The 23,466-nt window shown below is 42.6% G+C and overlaps 1 protein-coding gene across 1 annotated transcript in view; it reads left to right on the top strand.

Annotated features, from left to right (window-relative positions):
- The window catches only part of chb (CLIP-associating protein), a 49,470-nt gene that overhangs the window by 8,076 nt on the left and 17,928 nt on the right, over window positions 1–23,466 (top strand). The window contains exons 2-12 of the mRNA XM_028318183.1: window positions 8,610–8,717; window positions 9,591–9,714; window positions 10,628–10,763; window positions 11,971–12,078; window positions 12,612–12,749; window positions 14,228–14,412; window positions 16,159–16,275; window positions 16,943–17,061; window positions 18,206–18,336; window positions 20,233–20,320; window positions 21,635–21,760. Of these exons, the coding sequence (XP_028173984.1) occupies window positions 8,610–8,717; window positions 9,591–9,714; window positions 10,628–10,763; window positions 11,971–12,078; window positions 12,612–12,749; window positions 14,228–14,412; window positions 16,159–16,275; window positions 16,943–17,061; window positions 18,206–18,336; window positions 20,233–20,320; window positions 21,635–21,760 (1,380 nt within the window). The remainder of the gene's footprint in view (window positions 1–8,609; window positions 8,718–9,590; window positions 9,715–10,627; window positions 10,764–11,970; window positions 12,079–12,611; window positions 12,750–14,227; window positions 14,413–16,158; window positions 16,276–16,942; window positions 17,062–18,205; window positions 18,337–20,232; window positions 20,321–21,634; window positions 21,761–23,466) is intronic.

Raw genomic sequence — 23,466 nt, 5'->3', positions numbered from 1 at the left:
AGCAAAATTCTCTTAAAATACCTCATCTTCAATATTGAACTACGTCTGAAAAGTTTTCACAATCTGAGAAACGTTTTTGAAGGACTCAAACAAATTACAAACTTGCCGAGTTTCGGCAAAAATAAGCCATTAATCTAGTTTAATGGCCATTAACTAAGGAACTTGGTATCAACGAATATATTATTAGCTAGGTGTCTCTTTCTCTCACAGGGTTTTAAAAGAGACAGATGGAGTCTAGACTAGATCACAGCAAAAGTAGGTTGTTAGCAAAATAAACTTTTTTGGTTCATAAAGTTATGAATATTTGGTTGGTAAAATTAACGTTATTATTTTATATCCGAAATAAAATTAAATATTACACTTGTTTACCTTAGTGTGAATCTTAGTTCAAGAACAGAGCTATTAAAATTCATTTAACTACTTAGTTGCCCAGTGATCTTTTACCAAACCTATTCTTGACACTTGAAAGTCTCTGAAAAAACTTGAAGTTGGAACTTAGGTAGGTTAAATTAAGGACTTAACTTCACAGGGTTGTGACTTCAATTTGTTACTTCTATAACTGGATATTAAATATTATTTTGATAAAACAAATATATTATAGTAGTATAGCTAGGTTCATATACATATTATTTACTTAACATAATCTAAAAAATGCACGCACATTCACGCATACACATTACACATACACTACACAAACACATACTACACACACACCTATTTCTTGTATTTCTAACACGAGTAAGTATTAATATTAAACTGTAAAGTGAAAGCTGATTGTATGGCACATAGAAGATACTTAGTGACCTGAGGTGGTGGGAGCCTGATGACCTGTAATACAGGTATACTAAATACCTAGCATAGGCATCAGACTCACACAAGAATGAACATCAAACGTATCTATACATTCACTATGTAACTCTGTTTGATTTTTGTGTGAGTAATAAAGGTTTATTTATTTATTTATTTACAATTTACCGATAGACTATATAAACTAAAGTAAATGTTAAAACGCCATGGAATATCACACCCTATTGCTAAATGTTAAAAGATTTGTACGTCTACTGCGACAGTATATCAAGCTTAACATAGTGGCATCTTATCTCGTTGTATTACAGGCTATTTTGCAACAAAAATGTAAAGCCTGATGTGCTTTCGATTCGACTGTACATTCCACGGCAGTTTTCAATTGCTCTCCGCCTCACTCGATTATACCAGTTATCGGGGAGTACAGTTATGAAGTTGCTGGAGTGTTTTCAATTGATAAATGTTACTTGTTTTGTTCCTTTTTCGTTTATAGCGTATCTAGTTTCGTTTAGCTTTTGTGCCTGATACGTATATTAGCACCTAGCTTGGTGAGACAAAAAGAGTGAGAGAAGTATGGGAAATCATTTAATGTAGATAAATGTACCTACCTACTACAATCGTCCGACCTCTAACTAATTTTAATCCAACAAATTCAAACGTCTAACTGCCCGAAATGTGCAACTTGCAAGCAAACCAGCAGTTTAAGCAGCTGTCATAACTTTATTTTTTGCACAAGTACTTAGTTAAGATATTTTTTTCATAATATTTTTATGATTCTTTAGTCTTCTAGAACAAAACGGATTAAGTGTATGAAGAAGATATCAAACTGAAACACATTCAGCTAAACTTTTAGATTATACAAACGTATTACTAAATGTGCGTATACCTAGTTATTTCATTGGAGATGGAACCAAATCGAAGTGTGAGTATGAAAAATTCCATTCCATTATTAATTTACTATCAAAGTGACACTACCCTACCTATAATATATCCCTCTCAATACCCTCTCGAACGAGCCATTACCCTAACGTAATTTGCATTCCTATCCTGCGCTATATCACAACTATTAAGTTACAGTTGAGCTTAAGTGACGTCTCGAGTTAGCGAGCTGAGCTTCAAGTTGAGACTTGAGCTGAGCCAAGTTACCTTGGTCACCGATACTTGGTAACTAGTTATGAGCGTATGGTTTCGCGGCCGAGTTGGAGGACATGTGAGGGCCAAAGTTGTTGTAGAGACACATTACAGGTAATGATATAGACAGTAGACAGTCTCTATTATAATGCTAAGAACTAACAAAGGTGCTTTGTCAATTATTAATTAACATCAGGTGCGATTGTGGTCAAATAACTGCCTTTTTATGCATAAAAAACAAATAAAAAGGGGTTCTAAAACACTGAATTGGAAATACAGGGTGACTGGAACTGAACCCGCCATAGCTAATACGCGTATAGAGGAGGTCATTTGCTAATTATTGAACCATACTTTCTATGACTAAAGTTTTATAGTTTAGGAGATATGTAAATTTTTATACTTTTTTCAGATTTTTCCGAAATTTGACCTTAAAACTGCTTAATTTTTTTTTTCGCATGATTTTAACCGATTTTTTTATTTGATACTAATATCAAATAAACCTTGAGTCAAATAAAATAAATTCAGATCTAGATTATGATTCAATAACTAGTTACGAGCCGTCAAAGTTCAACAAAAGTACAAACCACGATAAAAAATTCAAGTTTGAATTCGATTAAAAAAAAACTAAAGCTGATAATGGATTGCCAATGATCTTAAAAATATCTCTACCTTCTCTTCTTTCCAATGATATATCACACGTAGTAATTAGATATTGAAATTTATTAACAATTTAAAGTTTATGGAAGAAAATGGAGTAATAATACGAAAATATACATACAAAGTTTCTTCAAACATCTCATATTATCTGCTATACTCCTTTTCATAACTATTTTTGTGTGCTTTTTGAAAAATGAATTTAAAAATAATAATCACATTATGAAGAAAAGAGTTTAAAAAAATTCAAAATCAACTTTGTATGGATAATTTTTGTATTATTACTCCATTTTCTTCCATAAACTTTGAATTTTTGACAAATTTCATTATCTAATTACAACGTGTGATATATCATTGGAAAGAAGAGAAGCTAGAGATATTTTTAAGATCATTGGCAATCCATTATCACCATTGATTTTTGTTTCAATCGAATTCGAAGTAGAATTTTTTATCGTGGTTTGTACTTTTGTTAGACTTCGGCGGCTCGTAACTAGCTATTCAATCATTATCTGGATCAGAAATTTATTTTATTTGATTAAAGACATATTCGATATTAATATCAAATAAAAAAAACTGTGGAAATCACACGAGAAAAAAAATTGAAGCAGTTTTTAGGTCAAATTTCGGAAAAATCTGAAAAAATTATAAAAATTAACATATCTCCTAAACTATAAACTTTAGTCATTGAAAGTAAGGTTCAATAATTAGCAAATGACCTTCTCTATACGCGTATTAGCTATGGCGGGTTCAGTTCCAGTCACCCTGTATAAATGCAAAATAACTCTATTACTTTCCTACCTACTTCTTTGGGTTTACAATTATTTACAACCGCTATATTTTTGATTTGATATATTTTGACACAGAAACACAATAATATTGAAATAGAATACAATAGGTACAGGTAATGAGAAAAACTTTTCACGAAAATTGTATGAAAATTCATGCATCATCTTCTTATAAATGCAGTTATTTTCTGGATGCAACAAAGTTAAGTCTTTTTTTCCAAATGCTACCTAGATGCGTGTAGGTTTAATTCAACCAAAGGGAATCGATTTTAATTTTACACAGTTTAGAAGTACCAACATCTTGTTTGATTTTTCTTTGAAATCATTATTTTACTAAGATCTTAAACCTTAATAACTTAACCGTTACAAAATCGCACCAATTTGCTGGGGTTAATTAAGCAGTTTCATCGTTAACACCTCAGATCATTTCTATGATCTGAGGTTAACACACACCTTTGTTAATCTGTTCGCAAAATAATTGAATAATAAACCGATTTGCGTCAAATCGTTCGGGTTGATCGCCGTCCGCGCCCGCGCCGGCTTAAGGCGATTAGAGTCCTCAATGACCTTGGGCGTTTGACCTTCACGCCGCGAGCAACACCCGCGTACCCCGCACCAAAAACTCCGATTTGACACCGATCAAAAATACACGGGCATAGGTAGATACAGAATAGAAGCTCTTTCTTCATACATTACTGCCTATTATTTTAAACTTAAATTGATGAACCTTGATNGCCCCTACCTTCCTTCTACCTTCGCGAACTGTCTTTGCCACTCGGCAAAACTTATCCCAAGCCCCCCACGTTTATAATAAAATTAATCGCATTCTTAATATTTACCCCAAGTTACTGTTTGAGTGTAAGAAATGTCTCACTGATTGGCTTTTTACACTCGATTACGTTGAGGTGGAAAATATTTTCGTAAGAATTAGTTGAAGTTGAAATTGACACACAACATAACATACACATCACACCCATGCACATTTGCCTCATATCTACATACATATTTTATACTCTCATCACACCCATGCACACTTACCTCACTTGTACACTTACATACATATACTCACATTACACCAATGCACACTTACCTCACATTTACATACATAAAATATACTCACATCACACCCATGCACACAATATACCTCACATTTACATACATACACACCACACCCATGTACACTTACCTCACATTTACATACATACACATCACACCCATGCACACTTACCTTAATTATAACCTTGTGTACTTAACAATGTTATTACTACTAGCAAATCTATCACGTAAATCTAATTTGTAACTAAGGTGGAAGAGCGAGGTACTCCCAACACAAGTATCTTACGATTACTTTCTGGGAGACCCCGGTAACTTTATTGTAAATGATTTACAGAAATAAACAATTTTTAATTTAATTTTAATTTAGAGTGTTTCGTTAATATCTTTATATAAAGTAGTGGAATTCATAAGTACACTAGCTTTCCGCCCGCGGCTTCGCCCGCGTGGAATTTTGTCTGTCACAGAAAAACTTTATCGCGCGCGTCCCTGTTTCAAAAACCGGGATAAAAACTATCCTATGTTCATTCCGGGAGTCAAACTATCTCTATGCCAAATTTCATCAAAATCGGTTGCGAGGTTTAACCGGGAAAGCGTAACAGACAGACAGACAGACAGACAGACAGACAGACAGACAGACAGACAGACAGACAGACAGACAGACAGAGTTACTTTCGCATTTATAATATTAGTTGGGATTGGGATAATGATAATATTATAATATTACACGCTTTTGCCCGCGGCTTTTTCGTAGTTTAGAAGTTATCAATAATTTTGTAACTTTTTTTCAATTTCATGACCTAGTAGGCTTTAAATAATTAACTTTTAAAAAAAATAAAACCGACTTCAAATGCGTGAACACAAAAAAAACTAAAAATTAAAAATATTGCGTATAAAAAAGTTCATCCCCAATTTTCCACCCTTGGGGGTGAAATATTTTCTTCAAATTCGCATGAAACTACTCTTTTGATAATACCTATTCAACAAAAAAATAATCGTTCAAATTGATTTATAAACGGCGGAGATATTGCGTATAAAAAAGTTCATCCCCAATTTTCCACCCTTGGGGGTTGTTTTTTCTATTATTNATACATATACTCATATCACACCTAAGGACACTTACCTCACATTTACATACATACACATCACACCCATGCACACTTACCTCAATTATAACCTTGTGTACTTAACAATGTTATTACCTACTACTAGCAAATCTATCACGTAAATCTAAACTAATTTGTAACTAAGGTGGAAGAGCGAGGTACTCCCAACACAAGTATCTTACGATTACTTTCTGGGAGACCCCGGTAACTTTATTGTAAATGATTTACAGAAATAAACAATTTTTATTTTTATTATTATTATTATATTCGTACAGTCCTTAGTATACCTTCAAAATGAAAAAAAATCTCTTGACTTTTGACCCTGTTAGAAAAATATAAACGTCAATCACTAACCTCTACTCACCACTGGTCAGGCTGTCTCATACAAAAGGAATGTTTCCTGGGTCAAAAAGCAAAAGTCTTAATTAGTCCGTCAGTTAACTTATCAAAAAATACTCTACACGTAATTTTTTACTTTTTCACACTAATGAAAATTTAAAGAGATAAAGCGCGCCAAAGTTCATAAGAAGAGGCCCGTGACGTCAATGCTTGCATAAAAGTGCCGCACGTTGTGACGTCGTGCGGAACTTCAACGCACCATAACTATGTAATTATTTGTTAGATTGACAAATAAAAATATGTGTCCAATATTTTTTGATATTAAACATGACGGACAAAAAAAATTTTTTAGGAAACTAGCCTAATGACAGCTAATTTTGTGCCGATTTGAAGCGCCACTACGAGTGTCCCGAGAACTAATTTTGACGTTGTATGGAATAACCATAGAAGTAAACGGGAAAGAAAATCACTAATTTTAGTTCCATGGACACTATCACACTATCTGCCTACAGCATGGCCTACAGCGCCAAATGGCGAAAATCAAATAGGCACAAAAATATTAAAACAACAGCCAGTCTAGTGTGTAGAGGTCAGTGACGTCAAAGCACTTGTTCTAACTCCGTCAAGTAAGCGACGAAATCAAATATTTTCTCGCTCAAAAAACAATAGATGGAGGTCCCACGTCAATAAAAGAAATGGTTAGGATGATCGCTACAGTAATTAGCCAATACATAGTTATTGGCCAACTTGCCTAAAATGAAAAGAAACAAGCCTAATGGAAGTTATTAAGAAAGGAAGAGACAAATTTTCTATTTTTTCTGAGCAATACGCAGTCCAATGTAGTAAATTTTTTTTCTCTTACTTATTAACAATCCAATATGCCAATAACTATGTATAGGCCAATTACTATAGCAATCACCCTATTTGTATTAATAGCTTATCGCTGATTGTACTCAATAGGCTAGTTTCATAAAAAAAACCAAAATATAATTAATAAATAAGTGCAATTAGTACTAAATAATTTCTAAACTGCCAAAGTTGACATTTTCTTGATGAAAAATGATGACTTTTATGTTTTGGTTAATTTATAAAAACTGAGAAGAACTGCTCGTTTCTTTGTTTGATTATTTCATTAACTAATACATAACAATAAATATAAAAAATAAAGAAACATGCTTTTATAAAGCGATGTCTTCTTTTTTTACTCCATAAAATGGCTTACGCATGTAATCCGCGCGACCACTAACGTGATATTTTAGAGCGCGACCACCGTAGGGTTAAACTCTTGCCTTTTTACCCAGGAAACATCCCTATTAGCTAATCGCAGCGACGAAAGCTGTCAAATAAAATATTAGCTATGCTTGCCTAGATAGGAACCAGTAGTATTTTTATTTATTTATTTTATCTTTATTAAAGAAACAAACAACTCTACTTTATAATACGTAGCTTAATACTAATTAGTTTTACTTAATTTAAAAAAATATTTACTCGCACACTCGTTTGTAGCCACTATACAGCGATAAAGCTATCAGAATTGACGTTTGACTTGACAACATTCATGGCGTGCGTGACGTCTAGAGCTATAAAATAGTTGATAAAGATGACCTAAACTGAACTGTCCTACCCGTGACGTTAACAGCGGGGCGCCACCGTCAATACCTCGCTGGTTCTGATTTTTGAATGAGTGATGATGAAACGCGGGGCAATAGCAGCGCAGTTTGAATGCGGGCCCGCGCAAGTTGTAATACAAGAAACTCTTTGAAGTGTGTCACACCAAATTTGAACTAGGGCCCGCGATCCAATCCAACCCGCCCGCGTTGCAACTGCTTAGAAACTGCGCTGCCTTCAGTGTGCCTACTGCCGCGCTGCAACTGACCGGCACTGCTTCTGACCCGCGTTTGGTCTGTGGAAGCCTTAAAGTTGAACGATGGTGGCGCCCTTCTGTCAATGAGTTTGGTGGGACAGTTCAGTTTGGGTCATCTATAGTCGCTTACTGGCCGGCAGTGGGACAAATGTCTAAAATCCATAGTGAAAATTCGTCATTTTGTCAGTCACAGTCAGCGTCAAATAGTTCATGACACCAGAGTAAATACAAATGAGTAGGTCATCTTCATAGAAACGCCCGAGCGCGGTTTGTATGTGAGCGCGCCAATACGTATGCGGCGCGCACGCACACACTGACAAAATTCAGCGCACCTCGCGCTGAATTTTGTCAGTGTAGTAGCCAATAAGTTCGCTACACGTCTTTGTTACAATAGACAATTTGACACCATTCCCCAATAATTCGAAATGTAATTTTTTTTTAAAAGTTTTCATTCTGGTCTTATAAACTTAATTAATTTTAAATTACCTGTAAATTGCGATTTTTGCTCGCACTGTAATTGAAAAAAGTAGTTTAATCGAGTTGACAAAATAGTGACGTCATTTGCTTGTAGTGCCATACAAAGTCTATGGGAGAGTTTCGTTTTGACAGTTTCAAAAAGTACGTCAATTGATCAGTGGTGTCAACACGTCTATTGAAATAGGGTTGTGTTATCAACTTTTTGTCCACTTTGATAACTATTTGACGCTGCTGTACCATCGCCAACAGTGTTAACTATCCATTGCCTGTCGTGTCGTCTCGTTCTATCGCAAAAAATCGCCATTTGATGAGAGCGAGAGCAAAAATGGATAGTTAACAGTGTGGCTGACTGTGTCATTAGTGTGCTATCAAATAACAAATATTTGTCTCACACAGCGCGCGCGAAGAGATCCCCAGTAAGCGGGACGGCTAGCGGTGTCCCTCCCAGTCCGGAGAGAGTCGTGGGACGCTCTAGATCCCGACCCACCGTGTCCCAGTCGCAACGTGAGTATTATTTATTCATTCAATGGGGTAACACGGGCATAACTTTTCACAGATTGCGCTAGTGGAAGTTCAGACCTGCATGCTCATGAAACTTTGTTATTTATTCAGACTAGATTAGTTTGGCTTATGAGTCAACCATCGTCCAACATGTATTCAAACTGGATATTATTATTAACTCGATAATAATTCCCACTTCTTTTTCAATTCATATTATTGAAAATAAATTATTACCACAAAGAACACCCTGGTAATGAGGTGGTACAGAGGCATATTGGATGTAAAAAAGTCGTTTGGCATTATCAACAAAATATATTAATCTCTTAAGTAAAAAATCGGACAATAATCTGTGCCTCTGTGACTGTCACTTAAATATCTGTGTAGTTCCAAAATACTGAACTGTCCTATGCATGACATTGACAGTGGGGCGCCACCGTCAATACCGGATCGCTGGTTCCAATTTTTGCCATGGTAGCGCCCCCTGTCATTGAGTTTGGTGGGACAGTTCAGCGTGGGTCATCTATATTACTTTATGACTGGTTTCACCACCTTACTTCTTCATCCTTACTTTCTGAGTTTGACAGACTTGACATTTGTTACAGTTAAAAGTAAGGCACAGAACAGACGGTGAAACGCAACTGCAACGAAACTGCAACTGCTATTTACTTTTGAGTTGCATCTAAGTTTCTGCCATAGCGTCCGTTGAGAGACCACACATGACGCGACCAGTTTGAAACTTTCAGTTTCAGTTTCATTCATAAGAATCATCAGAAAGTTGCAGTTTCGTTTCACCATCTGTTCTGTGCCTAAGATGGTGCAAGCCAGCCTAAAATTAACCTAACACAAAGACTAACCAATGTTCTTTCCAATCACCAGCTACGTCCAGGTCATCGTCGCCTTCGTCTCGTAGCAGCGGCCCCATGTCTCTGGCCAGCGCGCGCAGACGGCCCTCGGGCATTCCCCGGTCTCTAGCGGGTTCCAGGGAGACCAGTCCTACCAGGTCAGTTCATACCAGCGTTGCCAGTTTTTTTTTCGCCAAGTCGGGACTTGGTACTTTTTGAGTGAAAATAGCGGGATTCTTCCGTCAAAAGCGGGACATAGTAAAAAAACGTATACAATCAGAGGTTTTCAAATATTGATCTTTTTATTTGACTTAAAATTACGTTTACGTGACAATAGATAGCCAAAGTAGCCATAGAAAATGTATTTTAACAAAAACATAATATTTTAAATCAGATTTACTCTATCGTTAAATTCGTCTTTAGAATAAAAAAAGAAAAAATAAACCAAAATCGAAATAAAAAAAAATCTTTAGAATAATATGGCGTTTCAAACAATAGTCTGGTGAAGTGAATGTCTCTCTCCGAAAAGCGGGACCGAGTCTGTCCCGCGCGGGACATATAAATTTTATTTAAAAATCGGGACGTCCCGCCAAAATCGGGACGTCTGGCAACGCTGGTTCATACAGTCTTTATTATAGAACAGCACACACAACTGGAATCAATCCCAGTCTTTGATTGCTCTAAATATTAAGTTCTAGCAATCAGAAGCCTGTAAATGTAATGAAAATATATTTAGTTTTTTTGTTGTAGAAAAGTGTGCTTTAAGGTTGTTGACATCATTTTATTTGCGCTCACCAGTTTGACCAGCTCTTTGGTGGCAAAATCTTACTTGACGAGCGATAAATGTTGAGCGCTAATACATCTAGGATGTAAACCTGCAACCGCCGCTTCCTGATTATTATCTAATGATGATTTTTGCTAAAGGACATCCACTGCTAAACATAGGTCTTCAATGATTCCAAGATTGACTGATTGGTAACAGTCTGCATCCAGTTCCTTACAGCAAAAGTCATCTATCTACCTTGTAGGTGGATTGTAGTGTACGATGTCTAATAACAATATTTGCTACAGAACGGGTCGGTCCAGCAGCGTGGTCGGGTCGGCCATCCGCAGACGCGAGTCGGTCGAGAGGACCGCGCCCTCCCGCGCGCCCACCGCCACGCTGCGGCTGCTGCGACAAACTAGGGATGCAGAGGGAACGCTGAGGGTAAGTCGTCACACAGGACGGTCGGTCCAGCAGCGTGGTCGGGTCGGCTATACGCAGATGGGTCGCTCCAAGACGAGAAACGCGGAGGGAGCGCTGAGGGTAAGTCGTATATAGAGGCGTCGTCACACAGGACGGTCGCTCCGGCAGCGTGGTCGGGTCGGCTATACTTACACGTGAGGCGGTCGATGCCACGCTGCGGCTGCTGCGACAGACGAAGGACGCTGAGGCCCGCTGAGGGTAAACCGTCACACGGGACGGTCGGTCCAGCAGCGTCCTCGGGTAGGCTATAAGCAGACGGGTCGCTCCAGCAGCGTGGTCGGGTCGGCTATACTTACACGGGAGTGAGTCGATGCCACGCTGCGCCTGCTGCGCCAGACGAGGAACGCTGAGGGTAAGTCGTCAATAGAGGTGACGGTCGGTCCAGCAGTTTGGTCGGGTCGACTATAAGCAGACGGGTCGCTCCAGCAGTTTGGTCGGGTCGGCTATAAGCAGACGGGTCGCTCCAGCAGTTTGGTCGGGTCGGCTATAAGCAGACGGGTCGCTCCAGCAGCTTGGTCGGGTCGGCTATACGCAGACGGGTCGCTCCAGCAGCGTGGTCGGGTCGAGCTGCTGTGCAGCAGACGAGGGACGCGGAGGGAACGCTGAGGGTAAGTCGTATATAGAGGCGTCGTCACACAGGACGGTCGCTCCGGCAGCGTGGTCGGGTCGGCTATATGCAGACGCGAAGCGGTTGATGCCACGCTGCGGCTGCTGTGACAGAAGAGGGACGCGAAAGGAACGCTGAGGGTAAGTCATCAATAGAGGTGACGGTGACGTCACTCAGGACGGTCGGCTATACGTAGACGGGTCGCTCCAGCAGCGTGGTCGGGTCGACTAAACGTAGACGGGTCGCTCCTACAGCGCGTTCGGATCAGTTACATTCTCTTCGCGCAGGTGTAGCTAATTTAAAATGTAATGAAATAAACCTGTCATGCTCTTAGCTAAACTGAGCGAGGAGTATCATACTCATAAGCATGATATGACTTACGGGGCTACTCTCAATAACTTTATTCGTAGTTTCCAATGCTTCCATCCCTCTCTTGCAAAGCGAAGTGCCAGCATGTGATAGTGACGGATGACCCTAAACTACATAAATGGAGGTACGGGAGTAGCCCTGATTTCTATTTAATTCTGAATAACTTTTAAACTCAATTTTAACATTCCGCAGAGCCCCGAAGACAGTTCGGCGTGCGACGGCGGCCGCGGCAGGGACGACGACTCTGAAGCTTCCAGCGTCTGCTCGGAGAGGAGTCTGGACTCCTACAGGAGGCATGATGTGAGTTATAATGATAAGTATTCTTTAGAAATAAGTGGTAAAAATTTAGGTCAGGTCTGAAGGAAACAGAATCATATAAAGGTTTTTTCTTTACTTTAAGCCGATTGTGAGGAACTCACCATCAACGCAATCATGAATATAGTTAAGCTGGAGCCGTTATCAGATCTCTAGTAAAGCTTCTTCACGCTAAACCGTCACGTTTGATTGAGTCTGATACTGATAAATCTGTGGTCACAAGTGACAGAAAAAGAAAGGGGACTGCCCACCTCTCGTTCCCACCGCTGCAATTCTAGTGTCGCCAGGATCTACAGCTTGACCGTCTATATAAATCCAGACAGAGCTGAGTTTCTTGTGCTGCTTCTTTTCAGCACCGGCCCGATCTGATCTATTTTTCCGAAGCAGTGGTAGGATTAAAGTAATACTGGAATGTGTAAAATAACTTTTTAAACTACTTGCAAAATAAATGAATTTTGCTTTAAATTATACAGAATTGTCTTCTTCAAATAATAAATGTTCTTTTTTCTTCCTCCCAGAGCGTGTCATGGTCCGGCTCAGCTAGCCGACTCGGCTGGGAGTGCGGCTCCCCGCCGCCGCCGCCCCCGCCGGATGATATTATTGAACTATGTGCCTGCACGCACTGGACCGAGAGGAAGGATGGCCTCACACACTTGGTAAGAACCTTAGCTGTGTCATTCCACCTTTCTTATGCCTTTTATGACATCCACGGGAAGAGTATGGTGCATGTTTTGGATCGAGAGGAAGGCTGGCCTCGCACACTTTGTGAGTATCATACCACCTCTTTTTCCAACACAGCATATCATCATCAGGTCATTTAGTCTCCATTGCAGGAGCACATCCAGAAAAATGGCATTTACGTACTAGACCGAGAGAAACGGTAGCCTTACACTCTTGGTAAGTTCCTGGGACTCTTGTCACAATGTATCATCAGTACTTACTCTTTACTGCAGGTTATCTAAGTCTTCACTAAAGGAACACAACCCTCTCTTGGTCGCTTTTGACAATTTACTGACTAATGACTAACAATGGAGAATTTGACCATTGGGGAGGATTTTGTCCTTTAGTCGCTTCAAGGAAGGTTTGCGGTAGATAATGACTTCAAGCGTCTGGGAAGATCCTTGTGACAACCTCATCATCCTCAAGTCGACCTAGACCTCTCATTTGTGTGACTGACTACATATAGTAGAATGGTCAAGCTATCAAGGCGACTATAGCCCAGCGTGTCATGGTCCGGCTCCGGTCCGGAGAGGAAAGATGGCCTTCAACACTTGGTAAGAACATTATAGCATTAGGAATACAACCCTCATATACCAGAGGTGAATTTGGCCCACACTGCCCTTCAGATCGTTTCCCCTTAGTGTTATTTTACGACATCTACCGGGATGCACGCACTGGACTAAAAAGAAGGATGGCGTTACACAATTAGTAAGAATTTTGAGGTAGTATAACATTAGGTTATTTATGCCCGTTTTCACCATCAATCCCTAATTTTTAAGTTGACAAATAACAAGAATTGTTGACATAGGAATCACTTAAAAATTAGGGATTGATGGTGAAAACGGGCATTAGTCTTTCCTGCAGGAGCACGAGTCGCCTCCTATAACATAATCGCACTTTGTGCTTGTTTACGCTCTGGACTGAGAGGAAGGATGGCCTCACACACTTGGTAAGTGTCATGCCACCTCTACAACACATAGCTGGAGCGTAGGCGATCCGATCACATAGCTGGAGCGAGTCGTCTGCGTATAGCCGACCCGACCAGGCTGTGGAGGCCTGATGTTCGCAAATTGGTCCCGTATTCGCCTCTTACGACACTCGCAATAAGAGTAGGGTTGGTCTTATCATACTCTGGCAAATAAGTGACGTTATGAGTGTCAGATATTATTGATTAGTTGTGTGTATAGAAGTTATTGACTAGCATCTGCTCAGATATTAATGAAGTAATGAATGTTCAGATATTATTGGTAATTTGTAGTGTAGGTATGGAACTTATTGACACTTTAAACTGTTCAGAAATACTTATTTGGTCTGTTTGTCTGCTCCAATGTATCTGACGGCGACTGTACAAGTCCCATTGCAATTCTTTTGCCTTCTCCCCCAAACTACATATATCAACATTTTTTTTCCACAGGCCAACTACCTAAACAGCGGTCGCCTCCTAACCGACGAGCAGTTGAAGCGACTCACAGAACTCCTCAACAAAATGTTTGTGGACGCGCACACGAAAGTGTTCTCACTACTACTGGATGCTGTGTGCGAGTTGCTGCTGGTACATTGGCAGCAGCTTAAAGACTGGCTATACCAGTTGGTGTTCAGGTAAGACCAGTATAGCAAGACCCTCCGTTTGTATAGAGCGGCTCTTTAGCGAGAGTTCCAGTTACAGTGGTGTCCTGAATCGCGGTGACGAAGTTTTTTACCCTGACTACATATATCTCGATTCTACTCTCAGCTGGACGACACATGTTTCCGAGGTTAGTCGAAGGGTCACCGCCACACTGCGCTCTCTTTGGAGATTGAAGTATTTTCTCCCTGTTAAAACAAAGATTTCGTTTGTCCACGCTCTTATTCTTCCGGTCATCGATTATGCTGATGTGTGTTATCCGGACCTTAATCAAGTTCTCCTCAACAAACTTGACCGCCTTCTGAACAATTGCATCCGGTTCATATTTTGTCTTCGCAAATATGACCATGTCTCTTCCCACCGGTCTGAGCTCCATTGGCTACCTGTCCCTGCACGGCGCAATGTTAGAATCCTTACCACCCTTTTCACCATCTTAAATGACCCTAACTCCCCTTCCTACTTGAAAACACAGTTTGAACTTCTGAGTTCGACGCACGCACGTCAACTTCGTTCGTCCAACACGCTCCTTCTCTCCACTCCTTCCCACCGCACTGGTTTCCTCTCTAATTCATTTCTCCTCAATTCCATTCGCCTTTGGAACGCTCTTCCCGAGAACATCAGGCAGGCTCCTAGTAAGTTTGTTTTCAAACACTCTGTGCGCAAACATTTTCTTGAACGCATCAAGTCGTCTTAATCTCCCTTATTCTCTCCTTTTCTCCCTTATCCTCTCCTATCCTCCCTTACCTCTCGTCATCCATTTTATATAAATTATATGTATGTATTTATGTATATATATTATAATATTTTATTTATTATATTGTGTACATTTTTGTAGCTTTTTAGCACCGCCTACTCAATATCTCTGTTTTGCTCAAGGTCAGCTGGTAGAGAATGACTTATGGCATTAAGCTCGCCTTTTTGTACTGAACATTGTTGTGTGTGCAATAAAGTCTTTAAATAAATAAATAAATAAATAGGCCTGAAGAAGTTCAAATCTTTAACCATGTAGGTGGTCAATAGTCAATCGTGACTTGGTGATCCTATGGAGTCTTCTAAACTAGAATGTTCTGGATTCACGCAGAAATCGCCAAATTTTTCACGGAACCCATAGACATTAAGGTAGATTTTGGCAGACACGCTGGCCTAGTCCTAATATAAAATATGTATGTACTTCTATCCACCTACCTAGTTGTGCGAATTACTGCTGGTACATTGGCAGCAGCTTAAAGACTGGCTATACCAGCTGGTGTTTAGGTAAGAACCGATTGATAGATCTCATGAAGCACTTTCAGGACCAGTAACTGGTTTTATGATGTCTTGTGTAGTTTTTAATATTATGTGACTGTATATGTATGAAAATTATAAATAACTTGAAAAAATCGAACTGCCTAAGGCGGGAATTGTGTATCGAATTGCGTAATGAATCGTGGGTTCAATTCCCGCCTTAGGCAGTTCGATTTTTTCAAGTTATTTTCAAATTAGTTTGATATGCGACTCTTAACGCTAAAAATATAATTAAATAACTGTATACAGGGTGGAAACGATAAGTGATCTCGAATCGAGTGAGATCACTTATCGTCTCCACCCTGTATGTATGTTATGCCCCTTGGAATGTACTCGATTCTGTCTCACGCGAATATCATCAATTTTTTCTCGGACCCCATAGACACAAAGGTAGATTATAGCAATTTCTAATTAGTATAAATTGGTTTTGTCAACAGATTGCTCATGAAACTCGGCACGGACATTTTGGGCTCAGTCCAAAGCAAGATCATGAAGACATTGGACGTCATACACGAGTGCTTCCCGGCTGAATTACAGCTACACAATATATTCAGGTGAGTCTTCAGTATTTTGCGGGTATTCAGACAAAAATGGGGTTTGTGATTGTGTGGCTTATAAGTGTAAAATGACATCTCCAGACATACTTTTTATCAGCTTTCAAAACACTGTTATTCTATACAGGTTGTATGGAAACGCATAAATGTTTTGAACCAAAAGTTAAAAAATTTTGAAAAAGAGACGTTTGACGTCACGTGTATTTTATTAAGGTTCATTACAATAAATTCCGATAGCAATACGGTCCCATAAGAATTGAAGAAAAACTCCAAAGTTTTTTTTGTATGTTGCTCTTTCAGGTTACAATTTCTGTTCTCCTTGCATCTTTTTTAAAAATCACTGAATATACACAGAGGTGATTCGACTAAAGTCCGGTCTCCGAGCACGTAGAATTTTGTCCAATGACCCCAAGCTACCCATCCTTATCGCTCGCGCGTAATTTGTTGCTGTCGCGCTCACACACTCACTGTGGCCACCCGTCGCACAGTCGCGACAGCAATATAATTACGCTCAAGCAATAAGGATGGGACGCTTGGGGTCATTGGAAGAAATTCTACGTGCTCGGCGACCAGACTACCTCTGGGTTTTGGCTTAACACTATTTATGAGACACTCTGTATAGTACTATATTCAAGAAGGAAACTCCTAAACTACCACTTTTCTCCAGGTTCCTAGCAGATGGCGCAACGGCCCCGACCACGAAAACCAAGGTGGCCGCGCTTCGATTCCTGGCTGACTTGGCGCACGATTACTGCACGCCCAATAGCTTAGCGGTGGCGCTACATGGTAAGTTCGCTACTGATTTTGTTGTGAAATGAAGGTGTTTTTAGAAAAATAGTAAGAATAAGAAAGAAAAACTTTATTTGACACAAAAAGAAAATAAAAAACAGAACAAAGGGACTTAAAACTATACATGCATATTTTTGTGCCAAAAAGGCGCCCGCTCAGCATTAATCGAGTCACGCGTGCCCCCACGCTGGTTTTCAGCGGGTAGTACCACATAATAATACCACAGTACAGAAGTTTTACTTCACGAAGGTATTTAAAAAAATGTATGCTCAATGTCATAAACAATATGGTGTAATTTAGCCTGTCTCAAGAGTCAAGCACCATTTTGTTGACAAACGTCAGTGATCGGCACTGCGCCGAAGCTATAGGGCTGACTTCGGTAAAATGATGTGACGTGAGGTGCCAAACTGCGGAAAATGGCGGAGGAAATACATGATTTAGTATGAATTATCATAAATAATATTAACTACTTATTTACCTCTCAGTGTCTTGAGGCAACTTAAAAAAGTACATTCTGTGTTTTTATTATTATTTAGGCAGTTAAATACTGCACAGTATTTAGTATACTTTTTTCTTTATTTTCTTCCATCATACACAAGAATACGCGTGCGTGAGTCAATGTTCGCTCGTATGTGAGGCCTTGTCGAATAGTATCCTGTAGGTGGGCCATCGTGCGTGTTTTGTTTTCGATGTAAAATCGCGGAGATGAACAGGCCTGCTTCTACTCTTACTACGGGAAAGGCGACTAAGATATAAATATTCAAACGCCAGGCCTCCCCAGCTCGTCTGCCTAGCGTGTAAAATGTAGGTCTTCCTCCATTCGTCTCCCGTAATTAAAGGGTCATGCTTTTGCAGTGGAGACTGAATGTGAATGTAACTTTGTGTCACCTTTTCACGCTTATACCATTAAATTTTAGTCTCTAGATACTTTGAAGCTCTAAAAGACTTGTCTTTCTGTGATACCGAAAGTCATTCGGCTGAAACCAAAAGATTGCAAAAAAATAAAGGAATTATTTCGACTGCTACAACTCCTGGATAGTTCAGATCTACAGCTTGACCGCCATAAAAACCCTACCAGCGAAGCTCACGTTTGTCCCGGGGAAAAGTTTAAAAGTAATAATTTTGTCTTGTTTGTCCACAGGTGGCGCGACAGGCGTAGCGGGCCGCGCTCTGGTCAAAGTGTCCTTGCTGGCGAGCGACCCGCGCGCCGGTGACGTCAGAGCGGCCGCAAGACGCGCGCTCGCGTGCCTTTATGACTGCAACCCCGTGCCGGTAAGACATGTGACAGAGACAGGTGGCGTGACGGGAGACAGGTGGCGTGACAGCTGTGATAAGAGACAGGTGGCGTGACAACTGTGATAAGAGACAGGTGGCGTGACAGCTGTGATAAGAGACAGGTGGCGTGACAGCTGTGACAGGAGAGACAGGTGGCGCGACAGGCGTAGCAGGACGCGCCCTGGTCAAAGTGTCGTTACTGGCGAGCGACCCGCGCGCCAGTGACGTCAGAGCGGCCGCAAGACGCGCGCTCGCGTGCCTTTATGACTGCAATCCCGTGCCGGTGAGACATGTGACAGTGACAGGTAGCGTGACGGGAGAGACAGGTAGCGTGACAGGAGAGACAGGTGGCGTAATAGGAGACAGGTGGAGTGACAATAGAGACATGTGGCGTGACAGGAGAGACAAGTGGCGTGACACGAGAGAGGTGGCGTGACAGGAGAGACGTGGCGTGACAGGAGAGAGATGGCGTGACAGGAGAGAAGTGGCGTGACAGGAGACAGATGGCGTGACAGCTGTGACAGGAGAGACAGATAGCGTGACAGAAGAGACAAGTGGCGTAACAGGAGACAGATGGCGTGACAGGAGAGACAGGTGGCGCGACAGGCGTACCGCGCCCTGGTCAAAGTGTCCTTGCTGGCGAGCGATCCGCGCGCCGGTGACGTCAGAGCGGCCGCGAGACGCGCGCTCTCGTGCCTTTATGACTGCAACCCCGTGCCGGTGAGACATGTGACAGTGACAGGTGGCGTGACAGGAGACAGGTGGCGTGACAGGAGACAGGTGGCGTGACAGGCGAGACAGGTGGCGTGACAGGAGACAGGTGGCGTGACAGGCGAGACAGGTGGCGTGACGGGAGACATGTGGCGTGACAAGAGTGACAGGTGGCGTGACAGGAGAGACAGGTGGCGTTACAGGAGAAACAAGTGGCGTGACAGGAGAGACAAGCGGCGTGAAAGGAGATATGTGGAGAGACAGGTGGCGTGACGGGAGAGACAGGTAGCGTGACAGAAGAGACAAGTGGCGTGACAGGAGATAGATGGCGTGACAGCTGTGACAGGAGAGACAGGTGGCGCGACAGGCGTAGCAGGCCGCGCCCTGGTCAAAGTGTCCTTACTGGCGAGTGACCCGCGAGCCGGTGACGTTAGGGCAGCCGCAAGACGCGCGCTCGCGTGCCTATATGACTGCAACCCCGTGCCGGTAAGACATGTGACAAGAGACATCATCATCATCGTCATTTCAGCCACAGGACGTCCACTGCTGAACATAGGCCTCCCCCAATGACTTCCATATCGCACGGTTGGTAGCGGCCTGCATCCAGCGCCTTCCTGCTACCTTTATCAGTTCGTCGGTCCTACGCAGAACTAACGGCCGATGGGGCAGCAAGGTTCTGGAGTGGAGGCCGCGTACCGGAAAACGCAGCGTGGGACGTCCACCCACAAGGTGGACCGACGACATCATAAAGATAGCAGGGAAACGCTGCACGCAGGCCGCTACCAATCGATCAAAGCATTGTGGGAGTATGTTCAGCAGTGGACGTCCTATGGGTGAAATGATGATGATGATGATATTCCCTCTCGTTCCCACCGCTGCAACTCCTGTGTTGCCAGGATCTACAACTTGCAACAACCCAACCAGTGAAGGTCAAGTTTGTCCCGGGGGAAAGTTAAACTGTCATTGGACCCGCAACCAAATTAATCAGAAGAACATAGGAGGAGTTTGATCGAAACATTGTATGGGATTAGCCAATTCCAGGTACTCCACACTCAGCTGAGTGTGACGTCACATCACACACCCGCAACAACTAGTATGGGATGCTGTTTGTTATGAAATGTATCGTGACATTACGAAATATCAACGTAATAATATATTTATTATCTATAATGTTTGTTCCAGTTCACGGCGCTAATGAGCGAACTACCCGCGGAAACCCAAGCGATGGTGAACGGAGTCGTTCAACAACACGTCAGAAGGACTTCCAGCAGTAAGTACACTTATCATCATCATCAGACCATTTAGTATCCACTCCAGGAGCACGACTCTAATATAGAGGCATGGGGCCCACTGAAAACCAGTGTCGTGGCCTACCCCACCGTGGGCCACGGCATATGCTGAGTGGGGTCCCATTGCGATGATTAGAACATAAGTGCCACTTGTGGTCTAAACTGAATAAATATTTTGATTTTGATGGGCATCGCTGTTGCGACAGGATAGCACTGCTCAGTTCACTTTTTATTTCCTTGTAATATTTATGTGCTATTTCTGTCTTTTTTTTCTGTATAGGTTCTCTGTCCTTACTAAGTGATGTTCATCATAATAAAAGTTTCTTTCTATTGTTGTTATGGGGTTCTTTTAATAAAGCGCCATGATTATCTTCAACTTGCTTGTTTATTGCAATCTTACACATGCAAAATATAATTATTACAACGGAGCACATCAAAACAAAACTTTTCAGTCGGCCATTTTTCCACAGAGAGACCATAGACATAGAGCTAGCTTTTTTAAACTCTAAACCATAAATACACTCCCCACGCTAGCCAGATGGGTTGGGGAGGCATTATCATTTCAGCCTATGGCCCGGTTGCCACCAAAACGGAGCGGAGAAGCGTTTTGAATAACCAGGACCTTGCTAACTAACAAACCTTGGTGGGAACCGGGCCTATTCGTCATTATAGGTGTACCTATGACTTGGAACTTGTTACATTTGATTATGCAAACACTAGCTTTCCGCCTGCGGCTTCGCCCGCGTAGAATTTTGTCTGTCACAGAAAAACTATCGCGCGCGTCCCTGTTTCAAAAACCGGGATAAAAACTATCCTATGTCCTTTCCCGGGACTAAATTTCTATGCCAAATTTCATCAAAATCGCTTCAGTTGTTTAAGTCGTGAAAGCGAGATAGACAGAATATGTCAAAGATGTTTGCAAAGATGTCTGTTATTTTAGATGTCATAAAAGAAATATACTACGAACATAGCAAATCAAAAAGAAGCATAAGACAAATAAGAAACGAAAAGCAAAGAGAAACACTGGAAGAAGTCGAAAATGTCTTTATTTTTATAAAAAACTAGCTGACCCGGCGAACTTTGTTCCGCCTTAATGGCAATAAATAAGCAGACTTTTTTTTTAACTTCGAACGGGATAAAAAGTATCCTATGTCCTTCTCCTGGCTCTAAACTACCTCCCTGTCAATTTTCAGCTAAATCGGTTCAGCCGTTCTTGAGTTATAAGTGGAGTAACTAACACGACTTTCTTTTATATATATAGATATTTAACTTTAACCTTATCAATATCTGTCCAGCTGGCAGCGACAGCCCGCTGCGTACCGTCAGTAGCACTAGCAACTCGGGCGCGGCTGAAGACGTGTACTCGCGGATACGGAAGACCACCAGCGAGATTCACACCTACACCGCGCAACATGCTAATGGTAAGTGAACATTTTTAACCGTTGAGTGTCACGTTGCCTCGTCACTCGTGTCACGTTGCCTCGTCACACGTGTCACGTTGCCTCGTCACTCGTGTCACGTTGCCTCGTCACTTGTGTCACGTTGCCTCGTCACTCGTGTCACGTTGCCTCGTCACTCGTGTCACGTTGCCTCGTCACACGTGTCACGTTGCCTCGTCACTCGTGTCACGTTGCCTCGTCACTCGTGTCACGTTGCCTCGTCACTCGTGTCACGTTGCCTCGTCACTCGTGTCACGTTGCCTCGTCACTCGTGTCACGTTGCCTCGTCACTCGTGTCACGTTGCCTCGTCACTCGTGTCACGTTGCCTCGTCACTCGTGTCACGTTGCCTCGTCACTCGTGTCACGTTGCCTCGTCACTCGTGTCACGTTGCCTCGTCACTCGTGTCACGTTGCCTCGTCACTCGTGTCACGTTGCCTCGTCACTCGTGTCACGTTGCCTCGTCACTCGTGTCACGTTGCCTCGTCACTCGTGTCACGTTGCCTCGTCACTCGTGTCACGTTGCCTCGTCACTCGTGTCACGTTGCCTCGTCACTCGTGTCACGTTGCCTCGTCACTCGTGTCACGTTGCCTCGTCACTCGTGTCACGTTGCCTCGTCACTCGTGTCACGTTGCCTCGTCACTCGTGTCACGTTGCCTCGTCACTCGTGTCACGTTGCCTCGTCACTCGTGTCACGTTGCCTCGTCACTCGTGTCACGTTGCCTCGTCACTCGTGTCACGTTGCCTCGTCACTCGTGTCACGTTGCCTCGTCACTCGTGTCACGTTGCCTCGTCACTCGTGTCACGTTGCCTCGTCACTCGTGTCACGTTGCCTCGTCACTCGTGTCACGTTGCCTCGTCACTCGTGTCACGTTGCCTCGTCACTCGTGTCACGTTGCCTCGTCACTCGTGTCACGTTGCCTCGTCACTCGTGTCACGTTGCCTCGTCACTCGTGTCACGTTGCCTCGTCACTCGTGTCACGTTGCCTCGTCACTCGTGTCACGTTGCCTCGTCACTCGTGTCACGTTGCCTCGTCACTCGTGTCACGTTGCCTCGTCACTCGTGTCACGTTGCCTCGTCACTCGTGTCACGTTGCCTCGTCACTCGTGTCACGTTGCCTCGTCACTCGTGTCACGTTGCCTCGTCACTCGTGTCACGTTGCCTCGTCACTCGTGTCACGTTGCCTCGTCACTCGTGTCACGTTGCCTCGTCACTCGTGTCACGTTGCCTCGTCACTCGTGTCACGTTGCCTCGTCACTCGTGTCACGTTGCCTCGTCACTCGTGTCACGTTGCCTCGTCACTCGTGTCACAGTGCCTCGTCACTCGTGTCACGTTGCCTCGTCACTCGTGTCACGTTGCCTCGTCACTCGTGTCACGTTGCCTCGTCACTCGTGTCACGTTGCCTCGTTACTCGTTCCACGTTGCCTCGTCACTCGTGTCACGTCGCCTCGTCACTCGTGTCATATTGCTTCGTCACTCCTGTCACGTGCCTCGTCACTCGTGTCACGTTGCCTCGTCACTAGTGTCACGTTGCCTCGTCACTCGTGTCACGTTGCCTCGTCACTCGTGTCGCGTAGCCTCGTCACCGTGCCTCGTCACTCGTGTCACGTTGCCTCGTTACTCGTGACACTTTGCCTCGTCATTCGTGTCACGTTGCCTCGTCACTCGTGTCACGTAGCCTCGTCA

Source organism: Ostrinia furnacalis, unplaced genomic scaffold (genome assembly GCF_004193835.3).
Source record: "Ostrinia furnacalis isolate ACB-3 unplaced genomic scaffold, ASM419383v2 OfSCF6691, whole genome shotgun sequence".
In the NCBI taxonomy this organism is placed as follows: domain Eukaryota; kingdom Metazoa; phylum Arthropoda; class Insecta; order Lepidoptera; family Crambidae; genus Ostrinia; species Ostrinia furnacalis.
Note: the sequence above shows the minus strand (reverse complement) of the source record. Positions and strands in the feature narration are given on the sequence as shown.